General features: G+C 46.8%; 2 protein-coding genes across 5 annotated transcripts in view; one reads left to right on the forward strand and one right to left on the reverse strand.

Moving 5' to 3' along the window:
- Positions 1 to 14,707, reverse strand: part of USF2 (upstream transcription factor 2, c-fos interacting) — a 292,290-nt gene extending 277,583 nt beyond the window's left edge. Inside the window, exon 1 of one of the 2 annotated variants that reach the window (XM_033914828.1) lies at positions 13,927 to 14,707. In XM_033914828.1, the coding sequence (XP_033770719.1) occupies positions 13,927 to 13,964 (38 nt within the window). In that variant the 5' untranslated portion in view covers positions 13,965 to 14,707. The remainder of the gene's footprint in view (positions 1 to 13,926) is intronic. The other variant, XM_033914829.1, reaches the window with a different exon arrangement.
- LOC117345742 (tyrosine-protein phosphatase non-receptor type substrate 1-like) overlaps positions 14,411 to 18,276 on the forward strand; it is a 118,332-nt gene continuing 114,466 nt past the window's right edge. Inside the window, exon 1 of one of the 3 annotated variants that reach the window (XM_033914832.1) lies at positions 14,411 to 14,521. Coding sequence is in view for 1 of the 3 variants with exons in the window: in XM_033914830.1 (XP_033770721.1) it covers position 14,521 (1 nt within the window). In the remaining 2 variants the exon portion in view is untranslated. The remainder of the gene's footprint in view (positions 14,522 to 18,276) is intronic. The other 2 variants (XM_033914830.1, XM_033914833.1) reach the window with 2 other exon arrangements.

Raw genomic sequence — 18,276 nt, forward strand, 5'->3', positions numbered from 1 at the left:
ATCGGAGGACTCCAGCTCAGCTTAGAGGGAACAGTGGTGGGGGGTCGTGGGGATCCCTCCTGCCCGTAATGTAATGCGGGGTGGGGGTAGGGGGTCGTCGTGGCCAGGAGGGTTTGGGCTCCCTCCTGGCCCGAACAACTAGCGGGGGGGGGGGGGGGGTCGCCAGGGCCAGGAGGACTTGGGCTCCCTCCTGGCCCGAACAACTAGCGGGGGAGGGTCGCAAGAGCCAGGAGGGCTTGGGCTCCCTCCTGGCCCAATATTGTTGGGGAGTCGGTGGGGCAAGAGGGCTTGGGCTCCCTTTTGCCCCGATCGTGTTGGGGGTGCCGCGGTTGGCTGGGGCAAGAGGGCTTGAGCTCCGTCTTGCCCCGATCGTGTCAGGGAGTCGGCGGGGCAAGAGGGCTTGACGTCAGAGAAAGGGCGGGACCCCCAAGAGGAAGCAGGACACCGGTAGGAGCTTCTACATGACGGGGGGTGGGTCGGGAGGCTGTGGGGGTGCGAGCGGTCCTTCAGGGTGGGGGTGCGGGAGCATGCGAGCGGTCCTTCGGGGTGGGGGTACGAGCGGTCCTGCGGGGGAGGGGGGGGTCGGTGAATCGGACGTCGGGGGGGCATCAGGCTTTCAGGGTGGGGACAGGACTTCAAGGAGAGGAGAATCGGGGCGGGCGAAAGGAGAGTCGGGGTGGCCAGAGGAGATTCGGGGCGGGCTAAAGGAGAGTCGGGGCGGCATGCGTGGTATACAAAAATTTCTGTACATAAATTTGTGTTTTAAGCACGCTATACCTGTGTGCGCGTTTTACACGGGTGCGCGTTATCTACGTGAAAATACAGTAATTCTTTACAGGTAAAGAGTTGGACCACTTGGACTGTTTTATAAAGGTGTGTTAGCCGTTTTAGTGCACGCTAAACACTAATGCGTCCATAGACCAGCATGTATGTGTCAGTGTTTAGCACATGCGTAGATTTAGTGCACGCTAAAACGGTTAGAACGCCTTTGTAAAAGGAGCCCTAGGTATATTCAAGTGAAGAGCGGGTTCTCCGAGGAAGCTGTTCTGGCGACACGCATCAGAACCCGCAAGAAAATAGTAATTTTCACAACGTAAAGTGCACAAGTTATTGTACAGACACAGGATTACCTTTTAAGTGCTGTGATTGACTAAGGGTGCCACATTTAGGGTCTTGTCTACAGTTGTGGTTTCTCTACCATATGGTTCTGAGCATTTTGGGTATGCATGGTGAACAACTGTGGAACTGCTGGGTGATCTTTGTTTATTCAATCAAGTTTCAAGTTTATTCAATCTTTTGATGGATCGCCTATTACAATTTCTAAGCGATGTACATAATATAATAAAAAGAAATAAGAAACTGAACATAATAGTTATATTAACATAACGTAAAAACAATTAAAACTTACTTGAGGGGTAAGGGAAAAGTAAAAGTTACAAGTTCGGGTTTCGTAAGAATAAAGGGAAAGAACAAAAGGTAGGGTAAGAGAGGTAGCACAAGGTAGCACGAGCACATTTCTTAAGCATTAATACCAAAACGTAAGAAATTAAAATGAACTGTTAAAAATCGAAAGCATCTTTAAATAAATATGTTTTTAAAAGTTTTTTAAATGTTGTAATATTTTGTTCTATTCTAATAAATTAAGGGAGTTTATTCCACCTTTGTGGACCAGCAACAGTAAATATATCTGCTCTTCCAATACCTATAATTTTTAGAGATGGAACAGCTAATAAACATTGATCAGTAGAGCGAAGAGATCGCTGTGTTTTATATGGGATTAGTGATTTGGAGATGAATTGCGGCTCATTGGATATTAGAGTTTTGAAAATTAGGAGCATTAGTTTAAAAAAGATCCTATGATTTACTGGTAACCAGTGCGCATCTATCAGTAGTGGAGACACATGGTCAAATTTTTTAGAATTATAAATTAATTTTATTGCTGTATTTTGAATTATTTGTATCCTTCTTATTTCTTTTTGTGTGATGTTTAAGAATAGGGCATTACAGTAATCAATTTTCGCTATTATAAATGAATGGATTAATATGTTTAGAGAAGAAGGACTGAGAAATTTGGCAATAGATCTTATCTGCCGTAATTTAAAAAAACAATTTTTAACCATATAAGATATATGTTCATGGTAGGATAGTTTGTCATCTATGTAGACACCAAGAATTTTTGTCGAAGATACCATGTTAATGGGGGTGTTATTGAGGAGAAAAGGTTTAGAAAGAGAAATATCTTTTTTCCAATTGAATAGGATGGATTGAGTCTTATTAATATTTAATGCCAATTTATTTGTGTTTAACCAATTTTGCACATGCTCTAGCTTTTGATTTATTGAGGAGATATCTGTAGTGTTTTCTGGGTCTAAAGGGTGTAGGAGTTGAATGTCATCTGCATATGAATAGGGGATGAAGCCTATGGCCTGACAAAGTTCCAATAGTGGCGCAAGAAAGATATTAAACAATAGAGGAGACAATATAGATCCTTGTGGAATTCCAAAGGTTGAAGTATAAGGGGCAGATTCCTCATTATTAAATCTAACGATAGAAGTTCGGTTAGTGAGGTAGGATTTAAACCAGTCTAAAACTTTCTCGTTAATTCCTTTTTCTTCGAGTCTTTTTAAGAGTAGGTCATGATCAATAGTATCGAAGGCGGCGGAAATGTCCAAGGAAAAAAGTATTACTGATTTGTGATGGTCGAGATAGTAATGGATGTTAGAGGTTAGACCTATTAAGGAATACTCTGTATTATGGAATTTTCTGAATCCTGTTTGGTTCGGGTGTAATGCATTAGTTTTTTCAATGAAATCGGAAAGTTGATTGAATATCAGTTTTTCTGTTAATTTTGCGAAAAATGGAATGTTAGCTATCGGACGATAGTTAGTTAAATCGTTAATACTGATTTTGTAATTTTTCACAATAGGAATAATGTAGGCGGATTTCCATTGTGGTGGTACTATAGAGGTAGTTAAGCTACATTGAATAAGAGATAATATAAAAGGGCCAAAATGAGAAAAGCATTTTTTTTTTTTGAGTGACCCATTTTTGAGAGCCATTTATAGAATTCCCCCTCACTGTGTAATTACCATCAGTAACAAAGGTACTGGGGGGGGAGGGGAGAGAGAGTAGATGGTGCAGCTTCACCAGAACAACACTGTGAAAGGAGCATCAGGAAATAATCTTAAGTGCCCCCCATTGTCCATTTACTGCACCGATAGTTGTTAGACCACCCACTTTAACTCAGGGTGGATAGAAATCAATGATTTAAATTTGCTTAATTTTTTAAATAAATGCTTGAGAAAAAAAAGAAAAATATCTTTCGATAGATTTAAGATACATTATAGTCCAAAAGTTATTCATCATGAAATAAAGATTAGTTCTGAATTATGAAGCATGAGACTGTATATTCATGGTTTACATTTTTTTGTAAATGAATTCTATTAATCCATTTATAATGTCACAGACATGATAGTTTCTGACTTAAATCAAATCCACTCTACTTTAACCTTCCTAAATTTCTTTGCATTATATTTAATTTTAACTGCCAAAACATGCTCAGAACTCCTATATTACATTACATTAGTGATTTTTATTCCGCCATTACCTTGCGGTTTAAGGATTACAGAAGAGGATTTCTGGACCTATCCAGAGGTGTTACAGAGTAGAGCGGGTTGCTTCAGAGGATTGAGATGTTTCATACGGTGTTAAGTTAGTCTTCATGGATTTCTTGAATAGCAGGGTTTTTATTTCTTTTCTGAAAGTTTTGTAGTCTGCGATTGCGATTAGTAGATTGGAAAGTTGGTGGTCTAGTTTTGCTGCCTGTGTTGCTAGAAGGCCATCATACAGTTTTTTTCCATTTGATGTCTCTGATTGGAGGGTATGTGAATAGTGTCTGGGTTCACCACCAAAACACCATGCCAGAGAAGGGTGACAAAAATGATAAAATGGATGGGATGACTTCCCTATGAGGAAAGACTAAAAGTGGCTGGGTCTCTTCAGCTTGGAGAAGAGACCGCTCAGGGGTGATATGATATTAGTCTATAAAAGGGAAAGGGATTGGGACTTGCATACCGCATTTTTGTAGTTTTACTACCACACTCAAAGCAGTTTACATATAGGTACTTCAAGCATTTTCCCCATCTGTCCTGGTGAGCTCAGAAAGCACAGTTACTTACCGTAACAGGTGTTATCCAGGGACAGCAGGCATATATTCTCACATGTGGGTGACGTCATCTACGGAGCCCCGATGCGAACAGCTTTTCAAGCAAACTTGATTGAAGATTCAAGTTTGCTGTGCTGCACCATGCATGTGTGCCTCCTGCTCCACTAGAGGGCGCATCCCCTCCTCGTGGTCTCCAGTTCACATAACCAGCAAAGAAGCCAACCTCGGGGAGGAGGACGGGTTGTGAGAATATATGCCTGCTGTCCCTGGATAACACCTGTTACGGTAAGTAACTGTGCTTTATCCCAGGACAAGCAGGCATGATATTCTCACATGTGGGTGACCTCCAAGCCAATGAAAAAGGGACGGAGGGAAGTTGTCAATTTAAGAAAACAGATTACGCAAAACCGATTGACCGAAACGCCCATCGCTTCTGGACAGCGAATCCAGACAGTAGTGGGAGGTGAAAGTATGAAACGAAGACCACGTGGCAGCCTTGCAAATTTCCTCAATAGGCGTGGACCTGAGGAAAGCAACCGAAGCTGCCATCGCTCTGACTTTATGCCCCGTTATTCGACCGTGTAGCGCAAGACCAGCCTGAGCGTAGCAAAAAGAAATACAAGCAGCCAACCAGTTGGACAAGGTGCGCTTGGAAACAGGACGTCCTAACCGATTAGGGTCAAAGGACAAAAATAATTGAGGAACCGTCCAATGAGACTGAGTGCGTTGGAGATAAAAAGCCAACGCTCTCTTACAGTCAAGAGCGTGGAGCGCCACCTCTCCAGGATGAGAGTGGGGCTTGGGAAAAAACACGGGCAGAACAATGGACTGATTGAGATGAAAATCAGACACCACCTTAGGCAAAAACTTAGGATGAGTGCGGAGAACCACCTTATCATGATGGAATACAGTGAAAGGCGGGTCCGCCACCAAAGCCTGCAGCTTACTAACTCTCCGAGCAGATGTGAGGGCAAGTAGGAAGATCACCTTCCAAGTGAGAAACTTAAGATGACACTTATCCAGAGGCTCAAACGGAGGTTTCATAAGTTGAGCCAGAACCACATTAAGAGAGGATGAACATTCAAAAGACCCCTCATGAAACGAGAAACCAAGGGATGGAGTGAAAGAGACTTTCCATCCAGGTGCTGATGGAAGGCAGCAATCGCACTAAGATGCACGCGAATGGAATTGGTCTTCAGGCCAAAATGAGATAAATGAAGCAAATACTCCAGAACCGAAGACACAGGGACTGACACCAGATCTTGACGATGGGAGGAACACCAGGACGAAAATCTAGTCCACTTTTGAGAATAGCAGAGTCTAGTCGAGACTTTCCGAGAAGCCTCCAACACCTCCCTGACCGACTGAGACATTGGGAGAGAAGTCAGGGGGAAAGAAACCAAGCAGTCAGATGAAGAGACTGAAGATTGGGATGTAACAGTGAACCCCGACTCTGAGATAGTAGAGAGGGAAACACAGGCAGAAGCAGAGGTTCCCTGACGCTGAGTTGAAGTAGCAGGGAAAACCAAGGCTGACGAGGCCACCGAGGAGCAATCAAGATCAGAGTGGCCCGCACCATCTGAGATGAACCCAGCGTCCGCAGAATCAGAGGAAAAGGCGGAAACGCGTAGAGGAACCTTCCCTCCCAATCGAGGAGGAAGGCGTCGGCCTCGAGACGATCCGGGGAGTACATCCGGGAACAGAAGAGAGGTAGTTTGTGATTGAGGGGGGGAGGCGAACAGATCTATCTGAGGAGTCCCCCATCTGTCGAACACCTGTCGCAAGACTTGAGAATGAAGGGACCACTCGTGCGGCTGGAGGAGGCGACTGAGCTTGTCCACCAGACAGTTCCGCTCTCCCTGTATGTAAACCACTCGAAGGAAGATGTTTTGAGAAACTGCCCACTCCCAAAGACACAGAGCCTCCTGACAGAGGGACCAGGACCCCGTCCCACCTTGCTTGTTTACATAATACATCACTACCTGGTTGTCCGTACGGATAAGAACCATCCGGTCGTGAAGTAGATGGCGAAAAGCCACCGCAGCGAGACAGATGGCCCGAAGCTCCAGCACGTTGATGTGACAGCGACGATCCTCTGCTGACCACATCCCCTGAGTGCATAGACCATCCGGATGAGCCCCCCAAGCGTACGACGAGTCCGTTGTTAGGTCCTTGTGGTGCGGAGGGGCGAGAAAGAGCAAACCCTTGGAAAGATTCGAAGAGTCGGTCCACCAACGGAGCGATCGTTGCAAGGAAGGAGTCACTGTCACGGGACGGTTGATCGAATCACGATCCTGACGCCATTGTGAGGCCAAAGTCCACTGCGGAATCCGCAGATGCAGACGGGCGAACGGCGTGGCATGGACTGTAGAGGCCATATGGCCCAGAAGCGTCATCATATGTCGCGCCGAGACCGAAGTTCGCAGAGAAATCCGTCAACTCAGATTTACCAGCGCATCCAGACGCGGAGGAGGAAGGAAGGAGCGGAGGCGAACCGTGTCCAGCACGGCCCCGATGAGCTGTAAGGACTGAGAGGGGCACAGCTGGGATTTTGGAAAGTTTATCTCGAACCCCAGACCCTGAAGGTAAGTAATAGTCTGTCGGGTCGCTGAGATAACCCCCCTCCCTGGACGGAGCCTTGATCAACCAGTCGTCCAGGTAGGGGAATACCTGAAGACCCTGGGAACGCAAGGCAGCTGCGACCACCACGAGGCACTTTGTGAAGACCCGAGGGGAGGAGGCCAGGCCAAAGGGGAGGACCCGATATTGCAGATGGAGGTCTCCCACCTGAAAACGCAGGAACCTGCGATGAGCGGGATGCACCGGAACATGTGTGTAGGCCTCCTTCAGATCGAGGGAGCAGAGCCAATCGCCCTCGTCGAGCAAAGGGTAAAGAATCGGAAGGGAAAGCATCCGAAACTTTTCCCGCACCAGAAACTTGTTTAGGCGCCTCAAGTCCAGAATCGGGCGCAGGTCTCCCGTCTTCTTCGGTACCAAGAAGTAACGGGAGTAAAAGCCCCGTCCCCGTTGGCTGGGGGGTATTACCACCACCGCCCGCAGGTGAAGAAGGTCTCGAGCCTCCTAGAGAAGGAGGGACAGCTGCGCCCGATTGGGAGGGCTAAAGTTGAGAGAGTACCCGGATGAGATCACGCCAAGGACCCATGCGTCCGACGTGATCTGTTCCCAACGAGGGTAAAAGGCTCTGAGGCGACCCCCGATGGGAAGAAGGTCTGAGACTGGGGCGGAGGGGGCCAGCCCCCATCCGCGCAACCCGTCAAAAGGACGGGGACGGTTTAGCAGCCGCAGGCGGCTGGGTCTTGGGCAGAGCCCGAGGATGAGCTTGCTGGCGCCGGAGTGGAGGCCGCGAGAAAGCTGGAGTAGATTTTTGTGGATAGCGGCGCGGAAGGGCCCGGAAAGGCCTGGAGGCGGGCGATTTAGGCTGGACAAGAGAAGCAAACGAGCGCTCATGCTCAGAGAGGCGTTTCGTAGCCGCTTCAATGGTATCATCAAAAAGTTCCTTGCCCACACAGGGGAGGTTAGCCAACCGATCCAGTAAGTTAGGGTCCTTGTCAACCAGGTGCAACCAAGCCAGCCAACGCATGGCCACAGCAAAGGCCGCCACCCTGAAGGAAAGCTTGAAGCCATCATAGTCCGCATGAAACAAATGGAGGCGGAGACTGGAGAAATCCTCTAGGAACAGGCCAAACGCCCCTCGACGGGAGGCCGGCAAGTCCGCCGCAAAGGCCCCCAGGAGTCCAATCAGGTGTTTCAGATAAGACGTAAAGGTAAAGGTGTAATTTTGCACCCTAGAGGCCATCATCGAGTTCTGGTACAGCCTCCTACCGAACTTGTCCAGGGTCCGACCCTCCCGACCCGGAGGGACAGCTGCGGAGACCCGGGAGGGGTGAGCTTTTTTCAAGGAAGATTCCACCAGCAGCGATTGGTGAGAAAGCTGAGGGTGCTCAAACCCCGGGCAGGGTACCGTACGGTACTTAGACTCCATTTTGGAGGGGACAGCCGTCACCATATAGGGAGTCTCCAGGTTCCTGATAAACGCCTGCCGGAGCACAGAGTTCAACGGCAGGCGAAGGGACTCCCTAGGCGGAGACGGCATATCCAGCTCCGCCAGGTACTCCTTAGAGTATCTCGAGTCGGACTGAAGGTCTAAGTCCAGAGCGCGACCCATGTCCTGGACAAAACTCGAGAGGGGCGGGACGTTCCCGGAGCCCCGCGAGGGGACGGCGAACGAGACCTCCGCCTCGTGGAAAAGGAGGGAGAAGCCTCCCTCGAATAACGAGGCTCCTGCTCTGACCCACGCTCCGAGACCGGAGAGACACTGGGAAAGTGCTCCGGAGTCGAGGACCTGCGTCGCCTCGAGGAGCCCCTCGGAGACGCCGCCGGGGTACGATGTCGACTGACCGATGTCGAGTCGGAGACCTCTCCCCAGACTCCCTCGGCGAAAGCCTGGAACCTCGGACCGGAGCCCCGGACCGAGGGGGAGTCAAAAGAATGATAACTCAGCTACCCTCAGCGGTCCCGCACGAGACGTCGGGTAGCGGCCCCGGAACACCGGGCCTTCTTGGAGGTCCGGCGGCTCAAGGATTCAACATGTTTAGACCGACGTTTCGCCCCGCGGAGCTCTGTGGGGGGAGAGCACCTCGAGCGCCTCGGCGAGGAATCCGAGGAGGATGAGATGCGGCGAGACTGGCGCACCTTGCCCCGAGGGGGCTCGACGCGAGGCTCAGGCTGGTCCGGCACACGCGAGGTTGAGGTCGGGGCTGGTTGCAGGTGGGCCAGCACAGCGGACAGCTCCGACAAGATCATCACTCGGAGCATGTCCTGAAAAACAGGCACGGACAGCATCGAGGGCATGTCCGATGCCGCAGTGCACTCCACCGAGGGCGACCTCGATTTTGAGTATTCCCGGGTGGTGGAGGCACGTCCAGAGGACTTAGAGGACTTCGCCGGGGCCGCAGGTAAGGAACTCCCACCCTGCCCAGCCGGCGTCCCCGAGGCTGGCTTCTTCGTCGGCGCGGAACCTGAGGATGGAAGAGGGGACTTACCCGGAGCCGAGGACTTCTGCGAACCCGAGGACTTCGGGGTCGAGTCTCGAGGCGGAGCCGAGGTACCCAAGGCCGAGGTCAAGGCCGGGGCCGAGGTCGAAGGCAGATCGGCGGCAAACAGATCCGCCATGCGGGCTTTTCTTCGACGGAGGGCCCGGTTCTGAAAAGTAGCGCACCAGGGGCAGGACTCAGTCGGATGATCGGCCCCCAAGCAGAGGATGCACCAGCGATGCGGATCAGTAATGGATAGAAGACGATCGCACCGGGTGCACTTTTTGAAGCCGGTCAAAGGCCGGGACATAGAAAAAATAAACAGGCCGCGGCCCATGAGGCCACGCGTCCGCGACAACCCGGAAGCCTCCGGGTTGCCCAACGAAGACAATTTCGCGACGAGCAGGAAAGAAAAATAAACTAATTACGCGCACAGCGACTTCCAAGGAGAGAAAAATAAGAAAATCGCGGTGCTAGAAGGCACTTGGGGCAGAGCCTAAAAATACACGACTTCTAGGCTCCATGGAAGAAAACGAACTGGAGACCATGAGGAGAGGATTCGCCCTCTAGTGGAGCAGGAGGCACACATGCATGGTACAGCACAGCAAACTTGAATCTTCAATCAAGTTTGCTTGAAAAGCTGTCCGAATCGGGGCTCCGTAGATGACGTCACCCACATGTGAGAATATCATGCCTGCTTGTCCTGGGATAATCTAATGTACTGGGGCAGTTGAGGATTAAGTAACTTGCCCAGAGTCATAAGCAGTAGCGCGAGGTTATAAAATAATGAGTGGATAGGATAGATGAGAATTGCTTGTTCACTCTTTCCAAAAATACTAGGACTAGGGGGCAAGTGATAAAACTACCAAGTAGTAGATTTAAAACAAACCAGAGAAAATATTTATTCACACGAGCAATTAAACTCTGGAATTCATTGCAGGAGAATGTGGTGAAATCAGTTAGCTTAGCAGGGTTTAAAAAAAGGTTTATATACTTCCCTAAAAGTCCACAGGCCAGTGTCTTGCAAACTTTGAGAGCCGCAGCACACTAAACTAGCGGTCAATACACAGATGTCAACGTTATTCCGTCAATGTCTGCGCATGCGCGAGGCCCTCCAGATCGGGCCCTAAGCCACCAGTGGGGGTGTGCAAAAAAAGAAGAAACAGCGGAGAGGAGTAGAGGTGCTGGTGGAGGCTGACTGCCTACAGTATGTACTTCTCGCCACAAGAGGCACATCCTGTAGGCAGTCAAACAGCGCTGGCGCCTCTCCTGCTCCCCAGCGTCTGGTGGCACACCTGAAATCTTGTACAGCACACAGTTTGTGATATACATTATTGAGATGGCTTGAGGAAATCTACTGCTTATTCCTAGGATAAGCAGCATAACATCTATTTTTTACTTGATATCTAGCTAGGTACTTAGAACCTGGGTTGTCCACTTGGAAACAGGATACTGGGCTTGACTGACCTTCAGTCTGTCCCAGTATGGAAATTCTTATGTTCTAAAACTTAGTTCCTTAATGCTCAGTGCTAATGGTATGATTAATGTAAGAGCAAAAGTAAGGGGGGGAGGAACATGCCTGGCACATGCAAAGAAGAGTTCTTAAGTAAACTTACCCCCTCTTCTACAAAGGTGCGCTAAGCTTTTTAACGTGTGCTAAACGCCAACACGCGCTATACACTAACGCATGCATGTTATCCTATGCACGCGTTAGCACACACGTTGATTTAGCGCACACTAAATACGCGCTAAAAGGCTTAGTGTGCCTTAGCTCATGTGCTTCACTTCTGGTTTGACTGGACATGCACACATCTGTGCCTTTAAATATAAGGTTTTCAATTTTTTTTTCACTTGAAAAGTTTTTATTTAAGTACAGAAAAAAGGTGCCAATGTGTGCTTTCACTTTAAGATTTTCTTGGACCTGCACACATTTATTTTTCATTCCCAGCACTTTAAGAGGTTTGCATGAGCTTCCTGCCACTTCTGAAATAAATCAAAACTGGCAGATTTTAAGCTGGGAAAAAAATCTTCTCTTCAAACACCCCAATGCTAGCTCTGAGCTGGCGTTAGGTTTCCAGCGGTGAAAACAGGATTTGTTTGAACGATGTTCTCCGAGCTTTGGGAAGAATAGCAAATAACCTCATTTACGTATCTATTTGACTACAAGTAAATATAGTTTGCGCTAATCTTTGGCGTGGCCATTGTTTCCTGTACTGAAGCCCTCTGAACATTTGGCACAGATTAATGCCTGCACTAGTCTAGTGCCAACTGGCTCTAATGCAAATGTTAGGTTCTAAGCATTAGCCCACCTATGCATTGCCTCCCTTCAAACAAACAAACAAATAAAAAAGATAAGAGTCAAAAGTGACCAAGGAAATAGAATGTATCCATGAAGAAAGGCGAAACGGGTTATGGCTCTTTAGCTTTTAGAAGAGATGAAAGATTCAGATCTAACCAGGCTTGCCATAGAAAAGTCACCCTGCTTGATGCTCATGTGCAGAATAGTATCCAGACTCTGCTCTCATGATAGCAAGAACACATCAATGGCGGTTTTAAAACAAGCTAGACACCCTTTCTGCATATAGTCACACATGCCTGTCTTTCCTAGACAAAGTATAAGGCCCAAGCATTAAAATTAATAGGCAGCATTATAGACCCCCAAAGATAGCCAAGTTGTTCCTCCTCTTACTCGTGCTCTTAAGCATCTTCCAAGTCCTTCTTCCAGCCTCTGGTGGGGGTTTTTGGTGCTTTTATACCTCTTCTGACTAAATTAGCCTTCTCTATATGTCTGCACTTGCCTGCTCTGTGGAGGACTGTGATATAAATGTAGGAGTGTGGAGCTTCAAAATGTTGAGAAACACTGTGAAAGTCTACAGATCATGAGAATGGTGAATGAGATGGTTCCTGCAAAGCTGGAAGTTCTAAAAGAAGAGGAAGAAGTCCTTGTACCAAAATATTGTAAACAAAAATTCATTAAGCTCAACAGAGAGAAACAAATATTTGTATTTAAGAAAATAAAAAACATTGCTACCTTTACATGAGCTTCAAATCAACAAAATAAGGAAAAAATCAATTTGTTCAATAAACTAATGTCATATAATAGGGAACAAACTTATATCAAGTGTATTTAATTGCCAGACCTCAAACACCCAAGGCACTACTTTTATACTTTTTTGTGCCCTTGATACATCACTCCAGCAAGGGCTCGAAAAGGTATAAAAGTAGTGCCTTGGGTGTTTGAGGTCTGGTAAATACACTTGATATAGCATAAGTTTGTTCTCTACCTTTACATGAGCACCATTTTTAAATAGCCTGACTCAAAAAGTAAGAGCATTTTCCTACTACAATGACTTTTAGTTGTTCCTGTTCCATTTGAGATGAGACAACATTATAATAATTTCAGACAGACAATCTCACTAAAATCAGCAGTTTGGGGGGGGGGGGTTTGCTTATATATCTGTGCTAATGCTCCTAAGCACAAATGCCTGAATATTGAAGCTCTTAGTTAAAATGTCACATTGTATTAGAAAATAAAGATCAGAAATTAAAAACAAAAACACCATCATAATACATTCAAATAACGCAAAAGGAATACAGTATTTCCTGAAACTCATGGTACATTTAAAAAAGCATTTTTTATTTAACACAAGTTTGGGAATGTATTGCTAGATGTGATTGAAATTGTCAGCATAACTGGGTTTAAAAAGTATCTGGACAAGCTCTTTGAGAAAAAAAAAGAAGTTTACAATCATTATCCATGCAAACTTGAGAAAGCCACTGCTTGAATAGATAAACAGCAGCAGTAGTAGATCCATTTCTTTTTGCTTAGTGTCATTTACTTCAGTATCATGGATTGACCACTGTCTGAGAAAGGATGCTGCTGCTGCTACTACTATTGTGTATCATTTCTTTGCTGGTCACAGACTCTATAATGCTTCTTATATGTTAATCGTTGAAGTAGGAGCAATCTTATTGGCCAAAGAGTAGCTTTATCTATTGATAAAAAGGCATATCTTTTATTATGCAAATCTATATGAGCAAACTTTTTAAAGAAAAATTCAGGACGTTCAAAAGAAATGCATGTAGTGTATGTAATCTAAATCCTTCTTCCCTAGGCTAGGTCCGTGTATGTATTATTATTACCATCATTTTACTCTTTTGCCCTCTTTTAATTCCGATTCTCTGGCTGAGCTTCTGCAGCCGTGTGAATTCTATTGTGTTTTACATTAGAAGTTGTTATGCTCTCAGGTTCGCCGTCTCTCCAGTTCCGTTCTCACAATTTTTTTTCCCAAAATAATTGGACAAGTGTAATTTCTCCTCTTTGCGGTACCCCCGGCTGGTTCTCTGCCCATCCATATACAACTGTACCTTTGTCATGGTCTCCGTATAATTATGGCTACATCTTTACTTTCAACCCCAAAGAAGGCACCTTTAGAAATCGATGGGGGAAGGATGTTAACAGAAATAACCCATCACCGGACAGGTGAAAAGAATCTGCTGAATACCTAGGGTATCCGATGAGCCTATGCTGCTCAGTCAAGATTTCTCCCTCTCCCTGCCCCAAACATCTCCCCGACAACCCCCGGTTGTTCTCTTCCCGTCCTCCATTTTGTGCGGCCTTCCTGCCCAAGTCCCGGTTCTGAACGACTAATGGCTTGAACACGGTTTCCCTCCCAACCGGTCAGCGCTGCTGCTTCCACCGCTTACCTGGTGTCGGTGTCCAGGCCGGGATCCAGCATATCCATCGGAGACGAAGGAAAGGAAAAAGGGAAGGGACGGGGAGGGAAGGAGGAAGGCGGTGGCGGCGGCGCTCCGGGCCCAATCTTTGAGTCTCTCTTCGGCTTTATTACCCCCGGGTCAACTTCTCTTTAAGCAAACTAGCCGCCGCCGCGGTTAGGCCTAGAGACACGGGAGCGCTGTTGATCACGGGGACAAACACACGGGTCATGTGAGGAGACTCCTTCCCCACCTCCCGCCGCCTCAGCCGGGACACGTGAGGAGACAGACAACAGTGTGGAGACGAGAAGCAGGGAAAATAGAGATGCGCGGGATCCCAGCGAGGCCAAACAAACGCGAAATCCTTCCCGGTCCCCAACAGAGGCCCAGACGTGGGTCGAAGGGTGGATGAGCGAGCCTTGAGGGGACGCAAGCGAAGCGGCCAAGGATACTACAGCTGAGCGCGAGACACTACACGCCAAAGTCTGGGCACGCAAGGAGACTAGGGACAACAGCCAGGACGTGGGCGCAAGACGCCACTCAGCAGAGCCCGGGCGCGCGAAGCGACGGAAGGACAGCTGGGAGAGTAAGCGAGAGCAAATGCGAAATAGATTCTATTTTTTTATTATTATTATTATTCGCAGACAGCACAGGTTTACAGTTTGCGGAAAAGCAAGAAACCCGCGAGGATGTAGATAGAGATAATTAAGTGTGTGTTTGTTTTGTGCGAAAGAAAATGGGCGGCGGTCGACCAGTAAGGCAAAAAAAGAAAAAAAAACCGAGCGCGATTCGAATTGTCAATAACGGCACTTCTTTTTTTTTTTTTTCCTCCGCCTTGACTCTGGGTGGGAGGGTGGCGGGGGCACGCCTGCGCCCCTTGCGGCCAAACGAAGTAAGGGAGGTTCATCAATGTTTCAATCTGGAAGTACTTTTGTTCGTAGTGCTTTCATATGTGTAATTCTATTTTTCGTTATATTTTTTCTAATTTAATTGTAGGAGGGAATAGTCTTTGTCCCTGCTTATACCTTTATTTTTAGATATTTGTGGGACTTTGACTGTAACTATTATCCAAGATGGAGAACGAACGCAGCTACGCGAACGAACGATGACAGGACGTATCTGGCCTCCATCCTGGCTTCCGTAGGGGGCAGGGATGTGCACGAGTGCTTGGGAGGAGGGAGAATCGTTGTTTTGGAGATGCTCGCTTGTGCTGCTTTCTTAAATGATAGAGTTGTTCATATTGGGTAAAACTTAGAATGTGGGGAAGCCTAGTTAGTCGGTGTGCGCACGTAAGGAATAACGTTTGAATTGGTTTGGCGGTTTGACTGGGAAAATCCTGGACCTCCTTGAGGCTATGAGGAGTTGGACTGTATTTCAAATTATTTAAAATTCTCCGCACCCATTGTCTTGAAGCATTGTTTAAGAATCGGGGGAGAGACTTATTAAACTTTGGTCCTAAAAATAACGTATTTAAAATAATTTGGATCATAGCGAGCATGGTTTATCCAAACCCGACCCTAGCAGGACGCTGGTTATTAGGATGTCCGAAATGATCATTTAAACTGCATTTTTAATGAATATTTATTTATTGGGATTTATTAACCGCCTTTTTCACTAAGATATTCCCCCAAAGTAGTTTACAATACATTGAATAGTAATCAGATACTCTTGTATTCTCTCTATCTATGCTGTAAAGGCTCACAGTCCTAATTGTATGCACCTTAAATGGTGTGTGTGTGTGTGGTTTGGTGGGTTTGTTTAGGGTTTTTTTGGTAATAAAAAGCCTGAGAGCTTTAACGCGGAGCTGGGAGGCCCGCGGGCCGCCCGTCGGGTAAGGAACCGGGGTGGGGGTCAAGGTAGGAAGGGCATTTGAATGGGAAGGGTGGAGGTCTTTCCCGCCAGGGGATCGACCTCCGATAGGTTAAAGTCGCGGCCGCAGGGTTGGGTGGGTAGGGATATAAATAGGAGGGCTCTTGGAGGACCTTAACAGTTTCCGGTCCTCCGAGGCAGCACACAGGTTTACGTATCTCCTTGGGGTTTGGGTTAAGGGTTTGAAGGGCAAGGAAAATGTTAGCATTAAGGAAGCGGGCCTCTCCAGCTTCCGCTGTTATATATTTTTATTGAGAGTATTTGGATAAATGCATACAAGAATATAAGCACATTCCAGTATCCATAGCACCTTCTTAACTATATGCAAAATATGCTCCAGAAAGATAAATGTAAACAAACAACCACACAGTTAAATGCATTACTACCTCCATACCCTTATTTTTATAATTCAAAAATACAGGCACACATGTTAGCCCTACAGAGGGACTCCCGATCCCTCATGAGCATAACCAACATCTACCCATTACAGACATGTTCTCGCTCCCTCATCCCTATCCCTTCCTTCTTAACAACATCCCTCTCAGTTTGACACATGCTCCCCCTTCCCTATGGACTCCTCAGCCATGGTACCAATGGGGCACACTACCACCTCCTTCATCCCAATCTCTTCATATCAAGGAACCAGTTCCATAACTCTAGATATCCCCTCTTATCGGGGTGGAAAGAGGCTCAATATGTCCGAAGTTCAAAAGCCGCTAGTTCTGTCATACTTGCTACCCATTGTGTGGGCAGTGAATCCTCCAATATCTAATACACTTCTCCCTCCGTATTTGTTGTGATAAGGGATTAACAGAACCACAAATACAAAAAAAATATGAATAACTTTTTTATACGTTGTTTGCTGTTTTCTATTAAAAACCATCGTGAATATGGTGAAACCGCAAATAACATGGTGGGAGACCTGGCCTGTTTCTGAAGGAGAGGCAAAACACGGTGAACAAAGTGCTGGGAATCGGCGATATTCTCTATAAATACTTGGAATCAGCAATTTCTCTATGTAAGCCGATGTAATTTGGGGGAGGAGCCAGCAAGCTAAAAACCGTGAATAATCGAAACCGCAAATATGGAGGGAGATTTCAAAATTTGTTTTTTAATAAGAAGTATTAGTCACTTAATCCCATTTGCCCCAGGTACATTAGATAGATTGGGAGCCTGCCGGGACAGTTAGGGAATAATGCTTGAGTATCGGAATAATTTGTAATCTGCATAAAATTTTAGGATTTGCAGAATATAATTTTTTTTTTTAAAGTATAGAGTTGTAGAGAAAGCGTGTCTGTGAAACTGAAAACCCCAATGCCAGCAAGGGCCCCTGCAGTCCAAAAAGTAACACATCATAATCCCAACTCACTCTTCAACCCAAAACAGCTTCCAATAGGAGTGTCTGTAAATTCCTTCCTTCCTAGTAATATAATACCTATGTATGATTTTAAATTGGGTTCTTGAAGATCTACTGATTTCACAAACAGAGAGTGACAAAAACATCCCTGAACTGAGTCTCTGCTATATCTTGATCCAGATCGTCTTTCCACTGTTCCTTAAGTTTTAGAAGGTGGGAAGGGATAGCCATTGTCTTAAGAAGTCTGTACCAGAAAGATAAGGAGTTTAAAGATGTGGTTGTTCTGACAAAAATCCCATCCAGTTTCCTACTAGTCCAAGCATCAGGGTGATTTCTGCCCACAATGCTCCAGTAGTGGCGAACCTGAAAATATGAAATCTATGTCTGAAGGATAGTTGCCACCACTCCTGCACTTGAGAAAATTATGGAAATCTGCTTGGGGAAATGGCCATTAAATGTGCTGTCATCTTGCATCCCTTAGAGGCCCTTTCACGAAACAATGATCTGCCCCAGCCTGGCAGAAAATCAGAATTACCCTCCAAAAAAAAAAGAAAGGAGAAAGCGAAGTTACTTACCTGTAACGGGAGTTCTCCGTGGACAGCAGGATAAGTCAGCCACACTTTTGGTGACGTCATCTACGTTCCCAATTCGGATTTGCTCTCCCAGAGCTCAGGTGAGGCTTTAGGAGCCTCATCTGAGCATGTGCAGGTAGCCCTATATATACCTGTGCTGTCCCTCACTAATCCAGTGATTCCCCTAGCTTGAGTCTTATTGCAGTGTCACCCATAGGGGAGGAGGGAGGGTCAGTGTGGCTGACTTATCCTGCTGTCCACGGAGAACTCCCGTTACAGGTAAGTAACTTCGCTTTCTCCATGGACAAGCAGTATAAGTCAGCCCCACTTTTGGTGACTCTCCAGCTGCGGGGTGCGGAGGGTGTAAGAGGACGGGGTCCCCGTCGGGGATGGTCCCCTCTGCGTCCCCGCTACCTCGCTGCGGTAGGGTGAGGCTGCATATATGTCAGGTGAGGGACAGAGACAAAGCCCCAGGTACTGAGACCAGTCAGAGGTTATGCATTGTAAACAATAGGAACTTTATGTTGGTCCTTAGAACTGGAC

The sequence above is a fragment of the Geotrypetes seraphini genome, chromosome 11, assembly GCF_902459505.1.
Source record: "Geotrypetes seraphini chromosome 11, aGeoSer1.1, whole genome shotgun sequence".
NCBI lineage: Eukaryota > Metazoa > Chordata > Amphibia > Gymnophiona > Dermophiidae > Geotrypetes > Geotrypetes seraphini.